Source organism: Gallus gallus, chromosome 8 (genome assembly GCF_016699485.2).
Source record: "Gallus gallus isolate bGalGal1 chromosome 8, bGalGal1.mat.broiler.GRCg7b, whole genome shotgun sequence".
NCBI classification, from domain to species: domain Eukaryota; kingdom Metazoa; phylum Chordata; class Aves; order Galliformes; family Phasianidae; genus Gallus; species Gallus gallus.
This window is the reverse complement of record NC_052539.1, coordinates 18,938,899-18,960,559: the sequence shown is the minus strand read 5'-3', so window position 1 is coordinate 18,960,559 and position 21,661 is coordinate 18,938,899. Positions and strand designations below refer to the sequence as shown.

At 41.7% G+C, this 21,661-nt stretch overlaps 1 protein-coding gene and 1 long non-coding RNA gene across 6 annotated transcripts in view; one reads left to right on the top strand and one right to left on the bottom strand.

Moving 5' to 3' along the window:
- Positions 1–18,902, top strand: part of ST6GALNAC5 (ST6 N-acetylgalactosaminide alpha-2,6-sialyltransferase 5) — a 117,755-nt gene extending 98,853 nt beyond the window's left edge. For 3 of the 5 annotated variants that reach the window (XM_025152777.2, XM_025152773.2, XM_025152774.3), the window contains 4 exons: positions 3,619–4,028; positions 8,757–8,864; positions 10,285–10,343; positions 16,130–18,902. In XM_025152777.2, the coding sequence (XP_025008545.2) occupies positions 3,619–4,028; positions 8,757–8,864; positions 10,285–10,343; positions 16,130–16,332 (780 nt within the window). In that variant the 3' untranslated portion in view covers positions 16,333–18,902. The remainder of the gene's footprint in view (positions 1–3,618; positions 4,029–8,756; positions 8,865–10,284; positions 10,344–16,129) is intronic. The other 2 variants (XM_025152775.2, NM_001277494.2) reach the window with 2 other exon arrangements.
- LOC112532894 lies at positions 4,408–16,227 on the bottom strand. Its single transcript, XR_003076409.3, has 2 exons — positions 12,504–16,227; positions 4,408–6,092 (listed from the first exon to the last, which is right to left on the bottom strand). It is a non-coding gene; the product is annotated as an uncharacterized LOC112532894 (long non-coding RNA).
- Positions 18,903–21,661: the final 2,759 nt, after the last annotated feature.

The window sequence follows — 21,661 nt, the reverse complement described above, 5'->3', positions numbered from 1 at the left end:
TTGAGGGCATCATTGCAGTGTGTCGTGTGCGTGGGACTTGAAAATACTAAGGCAAACTCTTTGTGCTTGCACGTTTATTTCATTTTTAGTTCTTTTCACATGCCCTGTTCCAACATTGATACATTACAAAGCAAAAAACATCAGGGAACTGGCATTATTTTCACAGGATCATTTGCACTTTTGGTCTCAAATGTTTGATGGTATATCCAAAAGGAATTTGGATGTTCTGTTGCATTTTTTTGTCTGCTTTGCTTCTTGCCTTCCTCCAGTACACTTGGAATTCATCTGCCCTATGTCCAGCATTATCTATTAGGAATGTTGGTGTTAATGAACTAACAGGTGCTCATTTTCTGCTGAGTTTAGTAATGAGGTGTTCTTCACTGTTCAGGGTTGTTTTTTTTTTTTTGGCCACACCATTGCTAAGATAAAATATGCATTTTTATTCATAGAAAGAAAACTTTTGTACTACTGATAATGGAATGATCTGAACCCAGGGGTCTTGAAAGTGGGGCATTGAGTGCTCAGTAGGAAGAAGCGTCATGCTTCCCAGTGCTGCTGGTTTTACTGGGGGGAATTGTCTTGTCCTCTCAAATCTTGGCTTTAAAATCAAAGGACTATGATAAGCAGAAATAAAAAAAAAAAAATAATAATGGAGGCATTTTATTTCATCACAAAGAAAATAATTTTATCTAAGAGTAACATAGTTTGAATCAGTAATAACATTCTATTGATTTTTTTTCTTTGAGCAATAAAGTGTCTGAAAATAACATCTTTCTGTCATTGGACGACATAGATTTTGAAGTCAATAACAGAGCAGAGATTGCTTAAATTGGAAAATACAGGAACAACTGTGGCAATGCTTTTTCATTGCCATTTGCCTGTTGGTCTGTTAGTAACAAACCAGAAGACGTTGATACAGCAGCAGCAGTTACTGGGCTATAACGCATGGCAGTGACAGCTGCCGGCGGCATTTCGGCATGTGGTACTCACACTGTGCCAGGTTGTGCACATTTGTTATGTCTACCAGTGTGCTGCTGTGGGGTGTCCCAGAACCAGGCAAGTTTTCCTGCTCCCTTCCCTTCCCTGGGACAGCCCTTCTAGCAGGGAAATGGCCTCTTCTACCAGCTTCACTGGGTGAACACAGTGAGTACCAATGGGCGCCATCAAACGTCAGGAGGTTTATGTGCTCTGTGGGTTATGTTTCAAGATAGGTAGCATAGGTACCGTAAAAGTCACCTACTTCTCACCCTGTGCCTTTTTTTGGGCATTTTGAAGCAAGACGAATGGAGTACGGGTTGCATTGCCTACCTAAAATATAACTCGTATGTCATGGGTTTACTTTTTTTAGTTTTTTTCCCCCACATATCACTGTAATAATTACATTAGCAGAGAGCTTTCTGTGAACTTAATGTTCTTCTGGCTTAATGGCCCCTGGTTATTCTCAGGCCATCAACTTTTCCTAGCCGGTCATCAATCCCAAAGAAATGCTTTGTGCCTCCATTATTATTGCTTAAGTAGATGACATTTCTGGTGCAACCACTGCCTCCAGACCAGCTAATATTACAGCAGGAGGTTTTTTTTTTCCTCTTGCTTTCAATACTGTCAAGGCATTAGAAACAGCTGGTATGAGAATGTTGTGGCTGTTGGCTGTGAATTCCTCTGACGGTTTTAGGTGTGAGATTTGTAGATCTGTGCAGAAAGACTCTGAGGTGAGCGTCAGTGATTGGCCCGGAGCAGCTACAGCTGCTCGGCCCCCACGCATCACTGAAGAATTAGTTGGGTAAGACCTGCGTGTTTCAGTCAGAAGACTCTTTTTTCCAAAGGGAACCATTTTCTAGCAAGCTACAGGACAGATGTTGTGGGAGTATTAATGTGTATCACCTAGCAGATGATGACATTTCCCTCCCTGCCCCACTGAAGGTTGCCCTTGTTTCCTCACAGGTGATGGATCCTCTGGCAGACATTTAAAAGAAATAAGTACTTGTAGCTCAGTAGGCCAGAAACCAGCAGAGATTGTTGGAGGTGAAAATGTCTTGCAATGTGGGTATTTGAACCCATGTGAGTTAACATTGGTGTTGACTACATTTCCTTTAACCTCATTAGCACTTCATTTTGCTTTTCCAAGCATGATGGTGGTGAATCTAGTTCACCTTAAAGCCTTTTGCTAGGTAATTCATCAAAGTGCCAGAAGAAAGCTTAAAGGAAAATACATGTAAATACTGCATTAGGAACCTTGAGTACAAAAGCACGAACATTGCTACTCATATCATTAGCTCTGGATTGCAGTCCACGTATGTGAGAGAAAAAGGACTTTTGTTGTTTGGGGAAGATGGAGACACAAAACTTTCTGCTTCTGTCATTAGACAAATTGTATAATCTAGTTATTTTTTGGTTTTAATTTAAAAAGCAGTTACTTGTTAGCCGTTCTCGCAGAAAACAAATTCAGGCAGCAACCACTTCTTATTACCTCCAGAATCTCAAACTGGGGGGCAACCACAGTTCAGTTTGTTGGGTTTCGTTTTGGGAGTGTTTTTGGTCTCTTCTGGAGAAGAAGGCCAGCGTGCCATGTCAGGACAGCAGCTCTGACTGCCTCCTCCTCCCTGTGTAGGATACACCGGATACACATCTATGGTCTGTAATGTAGTGTAATGTTGCTGATCTTAGACACTGCAGTATATAGAGAGGTACACCCTCAAACAGGCTGTACCTCCCAGTTCACTTTATTGTTCTTGAAAATCAGCGCTTTGGGGATGCTCTTCACCCTTTGCCCCTTTCCAGTTCTCGCAGTGAGCAGCAGATGAACATACGTACGCCTCTTGTTTATATACATGTTGGTGACACAATTTGAGTGGAATGATTTGCAAAGCATTTTCATTTTCATGAAAGCTTGTTTTACTCTCCCAACTCTATTAGGTCGGGCACTGACTGAACAGGCACTGCCCATTTCATTTTATTGTGCAACTTTTAAGCATGACCTGACAAGCTAGAAGAAGTTCAGTGCTCTAACTGGCTGTCATGTAAAAGATATGCAGGTGTTAACGAGCAGCTCTGACTTCTGAACCACAGCAGAGGCATGGGAGCACTGCCATGGTCATGGCACTGCTTTGGAAATGGTGTAGCAGGATTAGACCAAGATACAATTCTCTTCCCTGTGGACAATGTCCTGACCCCAAGGTTGAAAAACTACTCATGCTTGTGCTTGTGGAGACTTAAAAAATGATCAGTTCCTGCAGAAATTGGAAGAGAGGGAATCAGAAATACTCCAATTATAACTCTTCTGTAACAGGCGGAAGAAGAACAATGCTGTGCAGCTGTGAACTGCACAGCTGCAACTGTTGTGATTACTGAATATGAAGGTTACTAAACCGCAGTGGGAAGGAGGATTTAAACAGCGGATTCAACTCCATGGAGGAATTTTAAGGGCTACACACATTTTCCCTATCTATAAAAGGTATCGGTAATATATCCCCAGTTATTTGGGAAGAATGCTGAGAGAGATTTATGCAAAATCCTGAGTTTTTTGCTGTAAAATATGCAATGTATATGTAAAATATGAGTTATACCTGGTGCATGGGGAGGTGTTCACAGCTGAGTCTGAAATATGTATGTCTTTTGCAGCCTTTAAAAATGCACTGCAAGAGCTGTGCATTGGTAACCAGTTCTGGACACCTTCTGGGAAGTAAACAAGGTGACAGAATCGACGAGACGGAGTGCGTAATACGAATGAATGATGCACCTACTCGAGGTTATGGACAGGATGTTGGGAACAAAACAAGCCTTCGAGTCATTGCACACTCCAGCATTCAGAGGATTTTGCGAAATCGCAATGAACTCTTAAATATGAGCCACGGTGCTGTGTTCATCTTCTGGGGTCCTAGCAGCTACATGAGGAGAGATGGTAAAGGCTTGGTGTACAACAACCTGCAGCTGATGAATCAGATACTGCCTCAATTAAAAGCATACATGATTTCTCGCCACAAGATGCTTCAATTTGATGACCTTTTTAAACGGGAAACTGGGAAAGACAGGTGAGAAAATTTACGGGGATACATTTGGGGGAAGTCATACAGTAGTAAAATAATGTAGTTTATATGTACCAATTTGAGGTCTGCTCAGAGGGACCATCACACCCATTAAATCCTCCACTGCGTGAGTTGTGATACAGTATAATACGCCAAATAACATCACTTGCAACGTAAGTAAAAAGTATGCCTGTAAATAATTTGTATGGAGTATTGCCTCATCAATTTAGAATGCCAGCATCTGGCTGTACTGTTTATACAGCCAAGGAGGTAGGAGCTGTTTAAATCTCACTTCTGAGGTTATATACCTGAAAGTTTTTTACTGATTCTGAAAAATCAGAATGGATAGGTTATGTTTCCTTACAGAGGAAATGCCACCATTCTGTGAATTATAATAGCTGTTTATTGAATTTAAGCATTCTTGGAACACTGCAGCTGTAAAACTTCATGTAAAACAAACAAACATTAGTCATACATTAGGTGCTTCAGAAGCATTTGCCTTACAGTTCCAACTGGGAAAAGGAAAGTTATGATAGTTACATCTTTATGAGACTGTTTATGACTTGTAGGCTCATCTTCAAATCAGAATTTTAATAGGTGACCCACTGCAGGACTTGAGCATTTTCACATACAGTGTTTGAAAAATGGGCATTTAAGCCAAAGACTTCCTAGAGAGAAACACATTTATTTTTAATGAATTCCTGTTTTTTAAATATTAAATATGTAGCTGTAAAAAATCAAACAGGGTCTCTACTGAGGTTCAAATGAAGAGGTGGCTTCCATTGCACAGTAACTCATGGTGAGATTCTCTAGTTTTACCAATAGTGTACATATGCAGCACAGCCTGAAGCTGGGCTTGGTCCTACGCAGACAGAAGACTTGAGCACCAGATTTGTGTTTTGGGCAGAGCCAGTGGCTGGGAAGTTGTATCCTAGTAGCTGGGGGTGACTGCATCTTAGCTTGGTGTCCATTGTACCCCGTCTGCTTTTCTTTCAGAGTTCTGTTACCGTGGATCAAACTAAGCATCTCCCTACTTGACTGACTCACACTAACACCAGCCCACACAGTTACCTGTTCAGTTTCTGACCATTAAAGGTCCCTTCCTCTTCATCCTCAGAACAGTGCTTGTGATTCTCTGCTAGACTCTGCTTCTTGCAGAACGAGAGGGAAGGATAACAAGGAGGGTACCCTGCCAGGTCAGCTGTGGTACAGTCTTTTCCAGATTTGTTCACACAGAATGGAGCAAAGCAAGGAGGTTATAATCTGTTATTAATTAAATAAACATTTGACCCTTTTAGGAAAAGTGCAAAGGATTATTAGTATGCCCAGTGTTTACAGCAGCATGAAAGTTCAAAGAGTTGTAGCAGAGCAATAGCGTGGGCCACCATCAGCCCTAACAGTCAGCCCTGCACGTTGCTGCATCCTGCCCCAGATTACTCTTTTCAGGGTAGGACCATTTGAAATCCCCATTTCTGAGGACCAGCTCACCTCCAGTCTTTCAGTCCATGAGGAGCTCAGGTCCATTTCTTTCTGGACAGCTGCAGTGCAATCAGAGGCAAACTGCTGCTTTCTAACTCTGGATTACCCATTTGGAGCTGGAGGCCAACAGCCATGCATGGGGTGAAAGCATTTCTTTTTCTGCACAGACACCAGGCCCAGTCTTGGCTCCCAAAATATTCTCAAGGAGTCTGAGACATTAATAACATTAGAACAGCTTTGTAGTGGGGTCCGTCATAGGCACCCAGCATGAATCAGTGGCACATGGATCCTAGCAGAACACAGCCTCGTTCATTGTATGGGTCCTATTGCATTTCAGCAGCTGCAGGCTTTGCAGGAACCACTGCTTTGTAGGGCACATGCAGCACACGTGAAGGACTAAAAGATTAAAACAGGAGATGAAAACAAATGAATAGGCAGCATGGAAAAAAGAGAGGAAAGATGAAAAGAAACACGGGCAGACATTGTAAGGGAGGAACATTTATGTAGCTGTGGGGGCAGAAGCAGTGCATTGTATGGCCTGGAGTGATGCCGTTCCCTGGGAGGTTTCTGCTGAGCTCTCGATATTAATGCCTGCAAAAAAAAACAAAGGAAGGAGAGAAGTGTGACTGCAAGGTTGCAGTAATCAAACCATTTCTTTGTCTTGGAAATGATGAAGAAAAAGGTAATTGGATGCATTGTGATTTACAAAAAAAAAAGCTGATTCTGAAATGAAGGAAAACCTTCAGAAAACGCTGTCAGTTAAATAGTGTGGTGAATGACAAAGGCTACAGAGCAGTATCCTTGGTATTATAAAGTAACTGTACTTGAAAATAACTTTATAATTGAATAAGGGTACATTAAGAAAATATGATTCAGAACCAATATTATAGTAATTAGATAAAGGAAGCATAAATGAAATAACTGCAGGAAGAGTATTTCCATAGAGATTATAAATGAGATTTTGGTGGAGCAGAAAGGCCTTTAATTGTAATTTAGTGTGCACTACAGAATTATCAGCACAGTGTGTTAGTTCATAGTATAAAAGAATATCTGATAATTTTCCCTAATAAGCACATGACAGTTCTTCATATTCTTTCATTACAGCTGATTAGGTATAAAAACAGGATTCTTTTGTTAGAGTTTTGTTCAGATCTTTTATGAAAAGGCAAAACGTTGTAACCCTGTTTCTGCAGTGCTGTCCTACAGACATGGTATTGAAAGAGGCCAGAGCGGTACTTGAATAAGTTTTGAAATCTTTATTCCATTGTCTGGCTTTTAAGCTCGTTTATTCCAAGTCAGTTCTCTGATTTACTGAAAACACTGAATTGCAAACTAAGTGTGTGTAAGCAAAAAGGAAAGTAACCCAGCAGACCGCCCCGCTCGGTTCCCTGCCGTGTGCAGAACCCAGGTCATGGTCTAAGCACAGTTGCTCTCTTGGTTTTGGATGCAAGGTTTTAGGCATGGACCACTCTAAGCCTGAGCACGTTCCTAAATTACCTAGTGAGTCAGAGGCAGGAAAGCAATTGTTTGGGTCTTTATTCTGCCTTTCCTTTCCCTAATAATTTTAAGCCAGAAATTATTTGCTGTTTTCTTGCTATGCCTGAAGGCCTCTGCTGAGCTTATGACCCAGCTACTACATTGTGATAAATTATGCCCTCCCCCCCCCCACCCAAAGCCTAAGTGGAAATCCAGATAAGAAATAAGGCCCCTAAGTGGAACTAATGAGATGTGTAGATCAGTTAATCTCCAAGTGCTAACTTAGCCCTGACTGTAGGTTCGAAGTAGTAAATACATATGTTTTGGGATCTTGTACATTACCATGTAACTGATGAAAGACGGGGCAGATCACTGAGGCTCCCCAGCATCGTCTATACTTTGTTGTTGTTGCTTACCTTGCAGTAGTCTAACTCACTGTTCACTGAGGAAATGGGAGACCTCAGTACCAGGCATTCCTCAGTCTAACAGCATTCAGGACATCTCTGTCTTACTGGCCTGCAGATGACCTACTTGGAGCCCACTTAGCACTCATTTGGGAAGCTGCAAAGTGTGCCCTTCTTTGCTGAATTTCTGTATCAGTGATGACAGCACTTGCTTGTAGTGGCTGTTGTTGTTTTGGGTCCCTCCTTCCAAGATTGGTGCCTGCCTTGGTCTTGCATGGCTGTCCTGAATACACAGTTATACCTTTAAGACTTGCTTCTCACCAGCATCTCTTGGTGCTTCTGTTCCAAGACAGCCAGCTGTTCCCAGGCACAGTGCATGAGCTTGACACAACTGGGGCTTCCAGCCCATGTGCCAGGCAACCAGTAATCATTACAGTAGCCAGCTCTTAACCACTAAGCAGCAGTGACAAGCAAGTGCTAGAAAGAAAAAAACACTACTGTTGCCAGTTTGTAGATAAAATTTTGTGACAGAGCACAATTTTAAGCGTAGGTTTTAAATCTTAAATCTGTGAGAGGTCACAGGGTGATGTCTACTAATTCTGCATAAATAATGCTGGGATCAGTTGGGCTTCTTTGAAGTCTTCTGCCATCCTATGGAGAAGGCCAGGAAAGGAGCAGCCACGCAGGGTGCCCTTGCAGCACTCTTTGGTCATATTCAAAGGTGCCACCAGGCAGGAAAGGGACTCAGGGCATGCAGAGGGTTGGGGTCTAGGGGAGAGCTTCCCAAATGGCTGCATCTAACCGAGCTTCCTACCAGCAGTCACAGGGTGCAGCTGAGAGCTTCTAGATTGTGGACCAAGGTGTGAAGGCAGATGATGAGACCCATCTCTTTCTCTACCAGACACGCTCCTTTGTATGCTGTGGGAGGTTGCATTTTAAGCAGCCCTCTTCCCCGTGATGTGTCTTATTGACTATTTTAGTGTACAAGTTCCATTAAGTGATTACAGATGGGTGGTGTCTATTCAGCATATTACTAGCAGGAGTATGTATATACAGGGCATGAAGTTTCACTCACTCAAGTTAAACTTGCCAAAAGGTCGGCTAAATGTTAACACTGCTGTGCCCAAAATTAATTACAGACAGGGTAGTTTCTGCATAGATTAGTCGACTGACAGAAGACATTAGTAAAAACTGTTAAAAGATGAATGAGCAAAGTCATCTTGGTTGCTCAATTTTCATAACCTCTCATAAAAACAAACAAAAAAAATAATAATTTATAGCCTCTTAGAAATGAAAAAAAAATGCCCAGAAATTATTTCAGCTACTTCAAGAATTATTTGTCAGACTGGAAACTTAATTATGTTTTTGCTTTCAGGAAGATATCCAACACTTGGCTTAGCACGGGCTGGTTCACAATGACTATCGCCTTAGAGCTGTGTGACAGGATAAATGTTTATGGCATGGTGCCACCGGATTTCTGCAGGTAGGATTTATTTTGAAACCATTATTAGCCAACGAGGTTGAACATTACAGATAAATATCTGAATCTTGAATTTTCTCTCTGAAACATCTTCCATCCTCTTAAAGCAATTAATTAACATGTCCCAAGATCTGATTCTGAAAGCAACAAACAGCATTTAATTATGTCATATAAAATATTAAAAAATTTTGTTTGTAGTGTGGGAGAATTAATCTATGTTGTTGGTTTCTTTTAGTCCCTGAATATTTATCAGCTAAAAGTAATGCAGTAATTGGCATGAAATTAATCTGAAAAGAAGGAAGCACTGGAAAATGTTACTTTGAATTTGTTTTTAAAGGTTGCCCCCACGATTAATAGAGAAAAGCAGTTCTTTCAGTGACTAGCTTCTAAATTAACTTCCTATGCAACTGAATATAGTATTGCTGTCACATAAATACCAGTATTCCAGTAAACTGGTTTCCTAAATAACCTACATAATCCCCACCAAGAACCCCACAATATTTGGATGTGCAGACTAGTTACAGTCAGTCCTGTATTCACCCACTTTGGTCCTGCAGGGCGTGGGGTACACGTGGAAGAAACAGCACACAAATTCTCTCAGTGGAAGCTGCGTGACGTATTGATGTTGGTTCATAAAATAACAGCTTGGGTCCATTTCACAGCTCTGTGATGCCCCAGTGCTATACAGGCCTCAGACCTGAGGTGTTGGTTAGGGTTTCCTGTGGTGGACCCATGGTACTGGGAAACTGACTTCAAGGCTTACAGTTGTGGTATAAACTCTTGCAAATGTGTTTTACATCAGCGGTCTTTTTATGCTGTTAAGCACCATCTGTCTGCCCGTAGCCCCACTTTGCACTCAGACATTCTGAAAACCGTGCTTACGTGGGCACACCTCGTCCTGATCCATTTGCACTGCCAGGTGATCCAGTGATGCACAGAGCTGGTATGCACAGTACGAAATGTTTCATTCCCTGTTCCTGAATCCCTCTCACTAAGAGCAACTTCCCTGAATTTTCTGTTGCAAATTTAGTGATCTGACTGAAGTCTGCTTCCTTGGCCAATACAAGATACATTTCAGGGGCGTGGGGAGCAACGCTGCAGTGACAGGTTAGCTCATCTGTCACAGAGAATAGGACTGCTTTGACTTTCTTGTGAGCACTAAAAAGGATCATTCAAAAATCTGCATTTATCCTGGGCACAAAACAGTAAGAATCCCTGAAGAAATTACAGTATAAAATGTCAACATTAAATCCCACTTTGTGAGAATTTTTTACAAATTATAACAAAACCCCAATGATAAATGCTGTGATGTACTGCCAGATTTCATCATGAATTCTCCAAGGAAAACAACAAACTAGATCAGATATTTCAGGCAACATAAATACCTTCCCTAGCACAGCATCTCGTTCCCTTGTCATTTCAGTTGGCAAAGACGCATTTCTTCAGTTCCTGTTCTGAAACGGTTATGTCCCTGTCATCACTGTAAGTGGCTGGTCTGTCTTTCTCATCTAAAAATCCAGTGGAGAGGGGCAGGCTTCGGGGTACTGATGGACAGGAAGCTGGACATGAGCCAGCAGTGTGCTCCTGCAGCCCAGAAGGCCAGCTGTACCCTGGGCTGCATCAACTGAGGGGGGGCAGCAGGGAGAGAGAAGGGACTGCCCCCCTCTGCTCTGCCCTTGTGAGGCCCCATCTGGATCACCGTGTCCAGCCTGGGGCCCCCAGCACAGGAGGAAAGCAGGTCCAGAGGAGGCCACAAAGAAACTCAGAGGCCTGGAGCATCTCTCTTGCGAAGAAAGGTTGAGGGAGATGGGCTTGTTCAGCTTGGAGAAGAGGAGGCTCAAGGGAGACCTCGCTGTGGCCTTCCAGTGCTTGAAGGGAGCATACAAGCAGGTGGGAGACAGACTTTTTACACAGACCGATAGTGACAGAACAAGAGCAAATGGCATTAAAGTAAAAGAGGGGGGATTTGGGTCAGATGTTAGAAAGAAACTCAGAGGGCAGTGAAGCCCTGGCACAGCTGCTCAGAGAGCTGCGGGTGCCCCATCCCTGGAGATGCGGGGGGGAGGCATCCAGAGGAGAATCCAGCAGGTTGGAACTGGATGATCTCTAACGTCCCTTCCAACCTCAGTCATTCTATGATTATATGAAATGCAGAAGATAGCAATGCTCAATCCTAATTTTTCAGGCCAGGTTCCTTGTCAAAGTCAGATAAGCTTATGTACGTATATTTACAACAAACAAAAAAACCCCCACAAAATTAGCAAAAAACATACAAAAATATTGAGAGGGTATAATGGTAACTGAGACCATATGAAAGGCTTTCACAGAAATGACAGACTGAAATCAAATGGATATAATATTAAATTATAACACACAAAAAAAAAGCTATCATAAATCCTGCTGTCAGTAAATGTAATAATGCTTACAGCTTGGACAACAAAGATGCACTTATCTGGCCATAGAAGTGGAAGAAGGTCATTTCTTAACCAAAACAATATAAAATGTCTTTTAAGGTATGTTTAACAAACTATGAAGGGGAAAAGTGTAGTTCCATTCCTACCAGAAGCTAGCCATTGGGACCTGTGAAATGGACCGGCTGCCATAAATGAAGTCAAACTTACTTTGCTCTTCAGCCACTCATTAATTTAAACAGTGCATCCTTTCAGAGAAATAAGAGAACAAAATAGAAAATTGTAAAACAAAGAAACGTGCTGTAAACAGATGTAATTTAAGGCAGATTTCTCTGGCTTCCAGTCGGATAAAAAACAAAACTACCATTTCACAGAACTAAGAGAAGCCAACACAACCCACCCTACCTCTCGTGTCTGCATGAGGTGCTACAGGTGTAAGTGTATTTTACTTGCTGTGCAACCAGGGGTTCATTAAGATTAAAAATATATATATATTCTTAATACTATTCAAATTGAATATCACCAAATGTACAACTCCAGCAGATACTCATTATTTGTTAAGTATTAATCTGTGGAGTAAGTAATGAGTGTGGGTGATCACTGTCATGGAACTAAATTAGTATCGCAGCCGTAACATGAAGGACACCTCAAAGGTATCACGAACATTATACAGTTGATTCTGCCACAAATTATTAGCTTAAGATCATTAACCAAATTGCTTCCTACCCATGCAGGAAAAATAGTCCAGTGAAGCAGTCTGCACTACTGACTAAAAAGATTTGCTACTATTAATTGCAACAACATGTTTCAGATTCATTTCTATTTACTTTCACTGGACATTGATTTTAGAGTTTAACTGGAATTGGCGACCTGATTATTACAAATTTGTGGTAGCACAGAGCAAAGCTATATGTAATACCAAATGCCTTTTGCTTGGCTTCAGATCTCTGCTGCGCTAAGGGTTAATGGCTTTGATATTGCTTTCATGCTGTTAGATACGTCTGTCTTGCACATTCTGGAATAAGATGAAAGCCTGTGCTTGCATGCACGTTACAGAGCTTTTTGGAGAGAGCGTGCATCTCTCCCTTTCCTCTCACAAAACAAGTCATCTTGCTGTATTTGTTAGTCCGGGGATCCAGTCCCAGCCTAGCAAACTGGCAGCCCAGGTAGGAAGCACTGCCCTCTCTGAGCAGCCTTAAGCAGTCTGCCATGCGCACACGCAAGGACTCACTTCTGCCTGGGATGGATCTCAAGGATTTTCCTCTTGCTTCCTCACACCAGCAGCCAGATTGCAGTGTGCAGACAGCACCACAACTCCTGCAGGAGCTGCGGTGCTGCTGCTTTTCTTTGTGGCTGCTCAGCAGCATCTGCAAAGGACAGAGACAAAGCTTAATGCAGTTCGTAGTAAGACCAGTTCCTGTCTGTTGGATTCTCTGCGGTGGTGCAAGGTTGGTTTCTTACAGGTATCTCTGGGTTCTCACACATGCAAGGAAAATTCGAGGTGTTGAAGAGATCCCTTTAACTTCCCCCTTCTTCTTTTCCTCCCTCCCCCCCTTTCATGGGCATTCTGGAACTCAAAGAAACTTAAAGCTTAATTCTGAGCCTTATTTTAACTGATATGAATAATTTTTGCTCCAATTATGGAGTCAGATCATTTTCCTATGAAGAATCCTCATTTGACTGCCAGGCCATTTCCCATCTGCGATAATTTGCCTGAAAATTGGCATTTGAAATCCTTTAATTTATTCCTTTGGGCACCGCTTTTAAATCTAGTGGGTTTTTTTACCTCCTCTCTCCACTTTCAGTTGCTTTAAATCAACTGCAAAGAAGCAGTTGTTGCTGCTTACATTTGCTGGGGTGTACGGAGGACTCGATGCACGTAGATGATTATATAAACTGCATGGGAGATAGCTATGCCCTTTAGTTCCTTATACCCAAACCTCACTTCATTACCTTACTAACTTAATAACAGAATGCTTAGATGGTTTGGAAAACTGTGCTAGAATGCATGCCAAGGAAATGAGCTCCTGGGAATAGAAGGCAAAAAAACCATCCAGAAAACTTAAGAGTCCTGGTGCAGCACGTTGCCCATCACTCAGCATGTTAATTACATTTTATTCACCCTTCAAAGTGTGAATTATTTGACGAAGCAAGTCAAGCACCTGTAGTTTCAGTGGGTTGCTTTATAACAGCCCTGTTTGTAAAGGGAGAGGTTGACCAGAAGATGGGATGGGATGGCCGTGTTTTTCTGTCTCGTTTCCTTTGAGGCAAACACTGCTTGCTGTATTTTCAGCTTTCGCTGTGGGTGGATACCATCTGTGGGAAAATGTGCACTGAAGTGGCAAACAGTGGATGAGTGACATTGGGTACAAGCAGTTACGCTGTTGCTGCGCTGGCAGGCGATTAGGCAGGAAGTAGAGTATATTTTACAAAGGATCTTCCCTAGATTCCTTCCAGCTGTGATATTAATATGCATGCGAAGCCTGACAAAATACTGATTAATGTCCAGTATCAGTCAGTGATAAAACAGCATCTGTTTTAATGTTAATAAATGAGGTGGCAAGCAATTTCCGCATAGGAATTACTCATGCATTTCATTTGCTGGTGACACAAGCTAATTGCAGAGTTAGAAGATAACACAGTACAGTTAATTTCAGTTATGCTGTAGTTACTCAGGCCAGAATTCCAATCCAAACCTTACTAGCATGACATCTGGGGGATCCCAGAACTGCCGCAAAAGGAAGAAGGCTTCAGACAAGAAGCAGGAGGTATCTGACTGCCTTTCGGTGTTCCTAAACCTAAAACACATTTGGACTTTTAAGCCTCAAAACTTCAAAAGAAAACAAGGCAGGAGGATGCTAACCAGATCTGCTATCAGCACAGCAGCCTGACTGGCTCACGGTGCAGTACTGGGCCTGAGCAGTTAACTTAGTTCCTCTGTGACTGCATTTATTCAAAGACTGCTGGAGATAAGATTTCCACTTTACTAATTATAATTTTAAAGCAGTGAATTTCCACCAAGCAATATAGGTTTACCCTCGAGAACACAGGAGGAAAATCCATCTAGAGTGAAGAAAAGAAGTCCAAATGAGAAGCAGGGGTCTGTGCGATCAATAGCTGTAAGAAAACAGAAATGTATCCTGTTACATTTACAGCAATGATAGAAATGATTCATTTTACAGATTGTAATAAAAGGTCCAATGTCTTAAAAAAAAAAAAAAATATATATATATATATATATATATATATATATATGAAAATGTAATTGAAGATTGAGATCTAACAGTTGTACCCAGAAAGAATGTAGAGGGAAGGGTATTTTTTACATTAAAAATACATCTTCTGCAGGTGAGAAATTAAAAGATTTCTTTTTACTCTCTTATGTATTCCAGTGAGAATATGTACAGTACATTCAGAATCCATCTCATTCTGGAAACGCAGTATTATTGTTATTCTGGTGTGGGAAGATTGATCACCCTGTTGTGTTACTGGGAAGCTAAACTGATTGAATTAAAACGTTAATCTACAGTACAAATGGAAAGCAGCAGTAATATCATACATTACCTCTGCGTATACAATATGGATAATGGTAAAATAAGAAGAATTAGAGAATTGCGTAGGTGACAGAATTACACAGTAAAAATAATGACCAAGACAGAATAGTGACAGATTGTGGATGCATTCAATTGAATTTGAGCTTAAATATTAGCTCTTCAAAATGAAAATAATCAACTCGATATTAGAGCTGACAGCTCTGAATCTGCGTGAGATTTCTTGCTCTGTCATGCAATCCTTACTCGGCTCAGGATTTCATATAGAGCAGTTCCAAGGCTTTACTAAATGGCAGTATTTCAATCAATCAACTTTGGGCTACTTTTGCTGCCACTACAAAATAGTGTGTTGGTTTTAACTGAGGAGCACTGTACAGTTGGGTTATTCTGTCTAGGACAATTATCTCTCCTTGAATTCAGGACGGGGAGAGCTGTATGAGCTCTTGTCAGACTGTGCTCAAAGCAAAAAAAGGCATAATGGGTATAGTTTAATGTAGAGAATAAAAGGAGAGTGAACCACTGTGGCTTATTACATTATGAACACAATACATGTGTCTCTTACAGAATGCAGCATCAAAACACTGACATTAAAACTGTTAAAATGGTCTCTACCCTAAATATTTAATGTGTCTTTGGCATATCCTATGTGTCACCAGTAGCTGCTGGTTAATGCTGATGGGCTCACAAGGTCAGTGTGAACGGCCTGAATTTTCAGCTCACATACGTACGTGAAAGTTGCCATTTTAAAATACCAAACAACTCACTCATGCATTACATCTTTGATCGTAAAGCCAGCAGCAGCCGGGCCGTATCGCTGACCTGGCGTGCAGATGTGCTCACTGAAGTTGTGCGCTCACACCCGTGTGCACCGTGCTGGGAGCGTTCAGCTGAGCTGCTGTGACACAGATAACCACTGCCCCTCTATCTTTCTTTTTCCTTTCTTCCCCTATTCCGGTAAATACCTCTGCAAAGCTTTTTACAAATCACTATCTAGATATAAATCTCCTAAGCAGTTTGCTTCAAATTTCAGAGTAGTAGCACAGCCCTGCAGCGCTCTCCCTTATTTCTGAGCTACTGCTGTCCTTTATTTAACTGAGAGGAGGAGATTAAAGGAAGGAGCAAAGAAAAAAACCTTTGCCACGTTCTGATGTGTTAAATATTCAGGAAAAATGCAGATACCTGAAAATGCGGTTTAACTGGGAGTAAAAGTGGATTTGAGCCCATCAGCTTATTAAAGATAACATCTTTTCAATCAGTAAAATAGAACATCTGGGGCTTCCATCTATTTTTTTTTTTTCTCCCGCAGGGATCCTAATCATCTTTCAGTACCTTATCATTATTATGAACCTTTGGGACCCGATGAATGCACAATGTACATTTCACACGAGCGGGGACGAAAGGGCAGCCATCATCGGTTCATCACAGAGAAACGAGTGTTTGAGAACTGGGCGCGGACATTCAACATTCACTTCTTCCAACCAGACTGGAAACCAGAACCACTTACTGTAAATCACCCCGAGATGAAAGCAGCAGTCTGAGGGATGAATGCAAAAGACTGCAACCGCAATCACCGACTGTATCAGCCATCAGGGGGTTGGACCTTCTGGGACAGCAAGGCAACTGACAGCAAAAGGGTAACGGGATTTGCAGCTGATAACTGCAACAAGTCAGGAAGTTGCGATGGAGGGGTATATAGAGAGCACTTTCTGTTGAACTGTGTGTTAATCCGCTATATCGCCTTTCTGGCCATCTGACTTCCTGTACGTGTGTGTGATTTGTGAAAAGCAACTCGGTATCATTACAGGATGGGTAATTCATTATGGTTTTTTAAAGTACAGCACCACTGACTTTTCATAGTGAAAACTGACGGTATTTATTTAATGGAGGTTTTTATGCAACCTAGGCCAGTATTTTTCTAATTCACAGTTCTGTGGTCGTTGATCTTTCATAATCTTTCAAATCCAAAATTAATACTGCTGATGGTTTGAAAGGCCTAGCTTTTTATTTATAAAATTTATTTGAAAAATATGATTCCGTATAGCATGTAATTAATACTCGATCAGGAAACATTGCATTTCTTTTAAAAACTTTGGGCTCCCTTCCAGCCTAAAGCCTTTAACAGCAAGAATGGTCCCATGTGCAGATCCAGATAACTTCACATTCTGGCATCTCGTGTTAATATGAAAACAGTAGTGAAAATTCTGTTTGATATTAATGTGAATTTGCTGCTGTGCTATCAAACTGCTCTATTTTAATCCAGAGGTGGGGAAAAGGAAGGCGGAGTTCATCCCAAAGAAGTCAGTTTACCGCACCATGTTCTCGCTGCAGAAGAGACCAACTACAGCTGAGGGGTTGTATTTCGTTTTGCCTGTTGTGGTCCTGCAGGAGGCTGAAGGAGCAGCCTTCCTGAGGCAACAACCTGCAGACCAGGCAACAACATGACCAAATTTCTAAAACCAGGAAGCTGTGTTACAGTGTGCTGCAGTACCAGGCAAAAAGATGGTAAGGTCGCACCTGTATGATCCATGCCTTCCACTATTCCAAGACCACAACTGATCTCAGAGATCCTGGACTGCATTGAAGCTGGGATGTGGAAGGATTTGTGTCCCCCTGAGAGCAGCAAAGTTACACCTGGCAGAATCTGTGTGACAGACACAAGCCTGGCAAACACAAGGAGTGGACGATGCCAGTTCTGTATGTGGAAGCACACACTGAGTCTTACTGGGTTACATTTGGCTTGTGAATAAAGGAAATTTCATTTGTGCTATTATTTTTCCTTTTGCCTCACAAATATAAAATCTCTAACTTGTCTTGTTGATTATGTTGAAGAAATTATTGCATGAAACATACTGACAAAGGGGTCTCTCATTGGACAAATAGTAAAGCTAGAACAAAGGCACTGAAGCCTCTAAACCCAATGAGCTCAACCTCAGAGGCAATATATGGAATTGGGACCAAACTCAGTATCATTTGAACTCAGTTATGACATGTTATGGCTTCCTCTTTCCAAAATGTCATAGCAACAGCTGCAGCTGCCCAACAGATGCCCCAGTTCTCTAGGGACAAATTGCAGTGAAGCGCCTTGTCAGGTAGAACAGTGTTGCCTCTGTAATGCTGTGTAGACATAAGAGAACCACTCTCCTTCATAGAATGGCTTGGGTTGGAAGGGTCCTCAAGGATCATCAAGCTCCAACCCCCCCACTGCAGGCAGGGCCACCAACCTCTGCATTTAATACTAGACCAGGCTGCCCAGGGCTCCATCCAACCTGGCCTTGAACACCTCCAGGGATGGGGCATCCACAGCCTCTCTGGGCAGCCTGTTCCAGCACCTCACCACTCTGTAAAGAACTTCCCCCTGATATCCAACCTAAATCTTTCTTCCTTCAACTTAAAACCATTTCCCCCTTGTTCTGCCAGTATGTACCCTTTCAAAGAGTTGACTCCCCTCCTGTTTATAGGCTCCCTTTAGGTACTGAAAGGCTGCCGTGAGGTCACCCTGCAGCCTTCTCTTCTCCAGGCTGAACAAGCCCAGCTGCCTCAGCCTGTCCTCATAGGGGAGGTGCTCCTGACCTCTGACCATCTTTGTGGCCCTTTTCTGGACCCTCTCCAACAGCTCCCTTCCTTGCTGCAGCACTCCCCCCATCACAAGGTAAGAAAGAAAGTACAACCTATTTTGCCTTGGAACTTTTCTTTTAGTGCTCTTCCTGGTATACATCATTCACCACACAAAATTAATACAAATCTCTGCTTCTGCCAATTACTTGTAACCCATCTCTCGCCAGCTGATCTCTAACTCTCCCTCATTCAGTGATTATGTTTTATCCCTTCCACTTCATTTCACAAAATTCTACAAAGAGCAGAATGGGTTCTGAACTGATAGTAATTTGCACATCCCTTTCAGCATGTGTACTGGGGCATGTATCCAACGTGTATTACTTGAATTGATGAACTCCATCAAATTGATGTACAGATCATTTCTAATATGACTGCAAGAGATGGTGCAGATCTCAGTAGGTGCTGTGATGCCACAACCTGTTATTTTATTAGTGATATAATAAAAAGATCTTATCATAAAGTAAGCTTTTAGTTTTTCCATTACATGCTACATGTTTAGATTGTGATGTTACTGTTAAGAATAGATCGTTTCAAAGTAGATTACAGTGATCTACTTACAGTATCCAGCAGGAGTTGCGAGATGGCGTTGTGCTCCATGTTCATTTCTCCTGCCTGAAAGACTGCTCAATGCAAAACAGATCAGGTGAAGTATTAAGAATCTGAAGAAGCAAAGTAGGATAAACTGATATTGGATCGCCTAACTTCCAACAGAGTAGAACTAAAGCTGGTAAATATTCCTTCTCTAGCTTTTGTGAATAGTTACTATCTGTACATCTCCAGTCTTTTTCAAAAACAAAAATCCCCAAACTGTGTCTCATTGGCTTCCTATGAATGGTTCAGCATCCACCACACTACAGAAGGTATGAAGGTGTATTTTCTAAGTCATGCCTGCACGTATAAAACTTCACTTACTGTAAAAGGAATTTGGTGAAGTCCAGAAGACAGCAAACTTCTTTAAAAAGGGCTGAGCACACAGACTTACAGGGAACACAAATGCAGCCCAAAGTTGGTACGTTACAGGAGGGCAAGGAAATCGGTAAGCTTTTTAAAATGCTGCAATTTCCATCATACAAAAATACATGAGTAATTTGTAAGAAGCAATATATTGAACTATAGCATATCCTGCTACTTTTCAGCTTGAAGTAAGGTTTTATGGCCCAGTGATGAACAGATTTATGATAAAAAATGTTGGCAGGCCAAGGATAAGGAGTACAACCAGAAGCTGCTGCCATTCTCCAGTTTATGCTGTCATCGTACACTCACTGCTATAATCTGATTGATTCATCATCTTCATTATGCATCATTTTACATATTAAAATTGTTGTAAAACAGTGTTTACACACTAGAGCAGTTTTAAGATCTGTGTTACTTTACCTCTGAACTTTCAGCACACCACAGCTTTTTATGCTGGGTTTCATCTGAGCAGCTGTTTGTCATCTTGAAGGACCATAACTGTTACGCCATACCATGCACAGCTGGAATTGAGATCCATTGATAAAGAAAACTAAGAATGGGGAAAAAAATTACCACTGGTGTCTGTTACTTTGGCACGAGTTGCCAGATGGCCAACTAACAGCATGGTGCTACAAAATAGGACAGCCTTCCATTCACAGTCTTAGTGGGTGTCAGAGAGTGTCAAGTTTTCTAAAGCAAGACGACAAGAACCAGGTGATGAGTCCACCTGGAGCTCCACAGCTGGTTTTGCAAAGCTGCTCTTCAAAGGCTTGCAAAGAAACTGTGGTATTACAGCACAACAGAGATCTTCACCCAAGGAGCCCATCTGAACATGGGAAACAAAAGTTAAGAGAATACATCCTCAGTTTTCCCATCAGGATAAGGTTACATGTGAATTCCACAGGAAGATGTCACAATATATTTTTGCTGCTTTTTTGAACTGTTCCCTTGACATCTGTCATAGGTCACTCCTAGACACAGCATACAAGGGCTAGACTACCTAAATTAAAGACATTTCTGCACGGAACGAACATTAACTCTCATGCTAAAGCCCAGTTACAGTCTTGCTGTGCTCACACTGTGCTGACGCAGAGCAGTGGCACGTGCCAGGCAGCCATAACATCCAACAGTAACTGCATTTTCATTTTACTGAAAGCAATGTCAAAGCATCTCGCTTGGATAGAGAGCAAGACCGGACCCTACTTAACAGTCAAGGAAAGCTATCTTAATCATTTCTCATTTCTCAGAGCAGATTTATCTCCTTTAGGAGATGCACAGTGAGATTTAAGTCTATCAGCTTCTTTACACAACCAAGACAGACAACCATTAAGATAACATCAATAATTTTTAGGACACAAAATACTTCCTACAGCACAGAGAAGATAAAGGGAATAATGCATATTTAGGAGGATATAAGTTGTTAGGAAGTCGCTGACTTCGCTTTGGCCATCAGATCAAGCTAGAGCCTATTAGTTATAATCCAAACACACAACATGATCCAAGTCAGATGTGAGTCTTAAGGGAAGAGCTTTGGTTAGGTTTCTGTGAGGATATGTTCCCCTCATTCCATCTCTGCTCTAATCAAGCTGCACACAGTGCCAAAACCAGGAGATGTTACCAGTATCCATTGTGTTCTTCATTTGTGTAGGGCGAAACTGGAACGTCTCCCACTGCAGCTTTTCTTTTTCTTTAAATACAGCTATACATCTCTAGACAAGGAATGTACGAAACCCTAAAAGTCTTTCCCTGGTCACTTTGTTGCAAATCCTGTTGCAGGCAAGAAGCAACTATACAGAAATAAGCAATAAAAGCAAGAGCAGAAGATGGGGACAAGTGACAAGGAGGCTATGCAGAAGGACTCTACAAAATACTAACGTGCACTGTCGCAATACACTGATGATTCTGCCCATTGCTCCTCTTGCATTATAAAGACCACAAGAACCTAAAATCATCACAACTTGAGCCACAGTATTTTGAGCTACACACCTAACCTGGACAGGCAAACCAGCGCAAAAATAGTAAGCAACTAACTAAAAGCAAACAGCAATAGCTAATACTTGGTGGTGTTCTTCACTGGTAAATGCCAAAGCATTTGACAAAGGAAGTATTGTTATATTAGAAGCGAAGGTGAAGAAAGCACAGGGTATAAACTTTAAATGCCCACAACGTGCAAAACCAGTGGACCAAATAAACATGTAATATACGACAGCATTATTGCAGCACGTCATTTTGCAGGCAAGGAAAGAAATACATTTCCTAGTTCAAATTA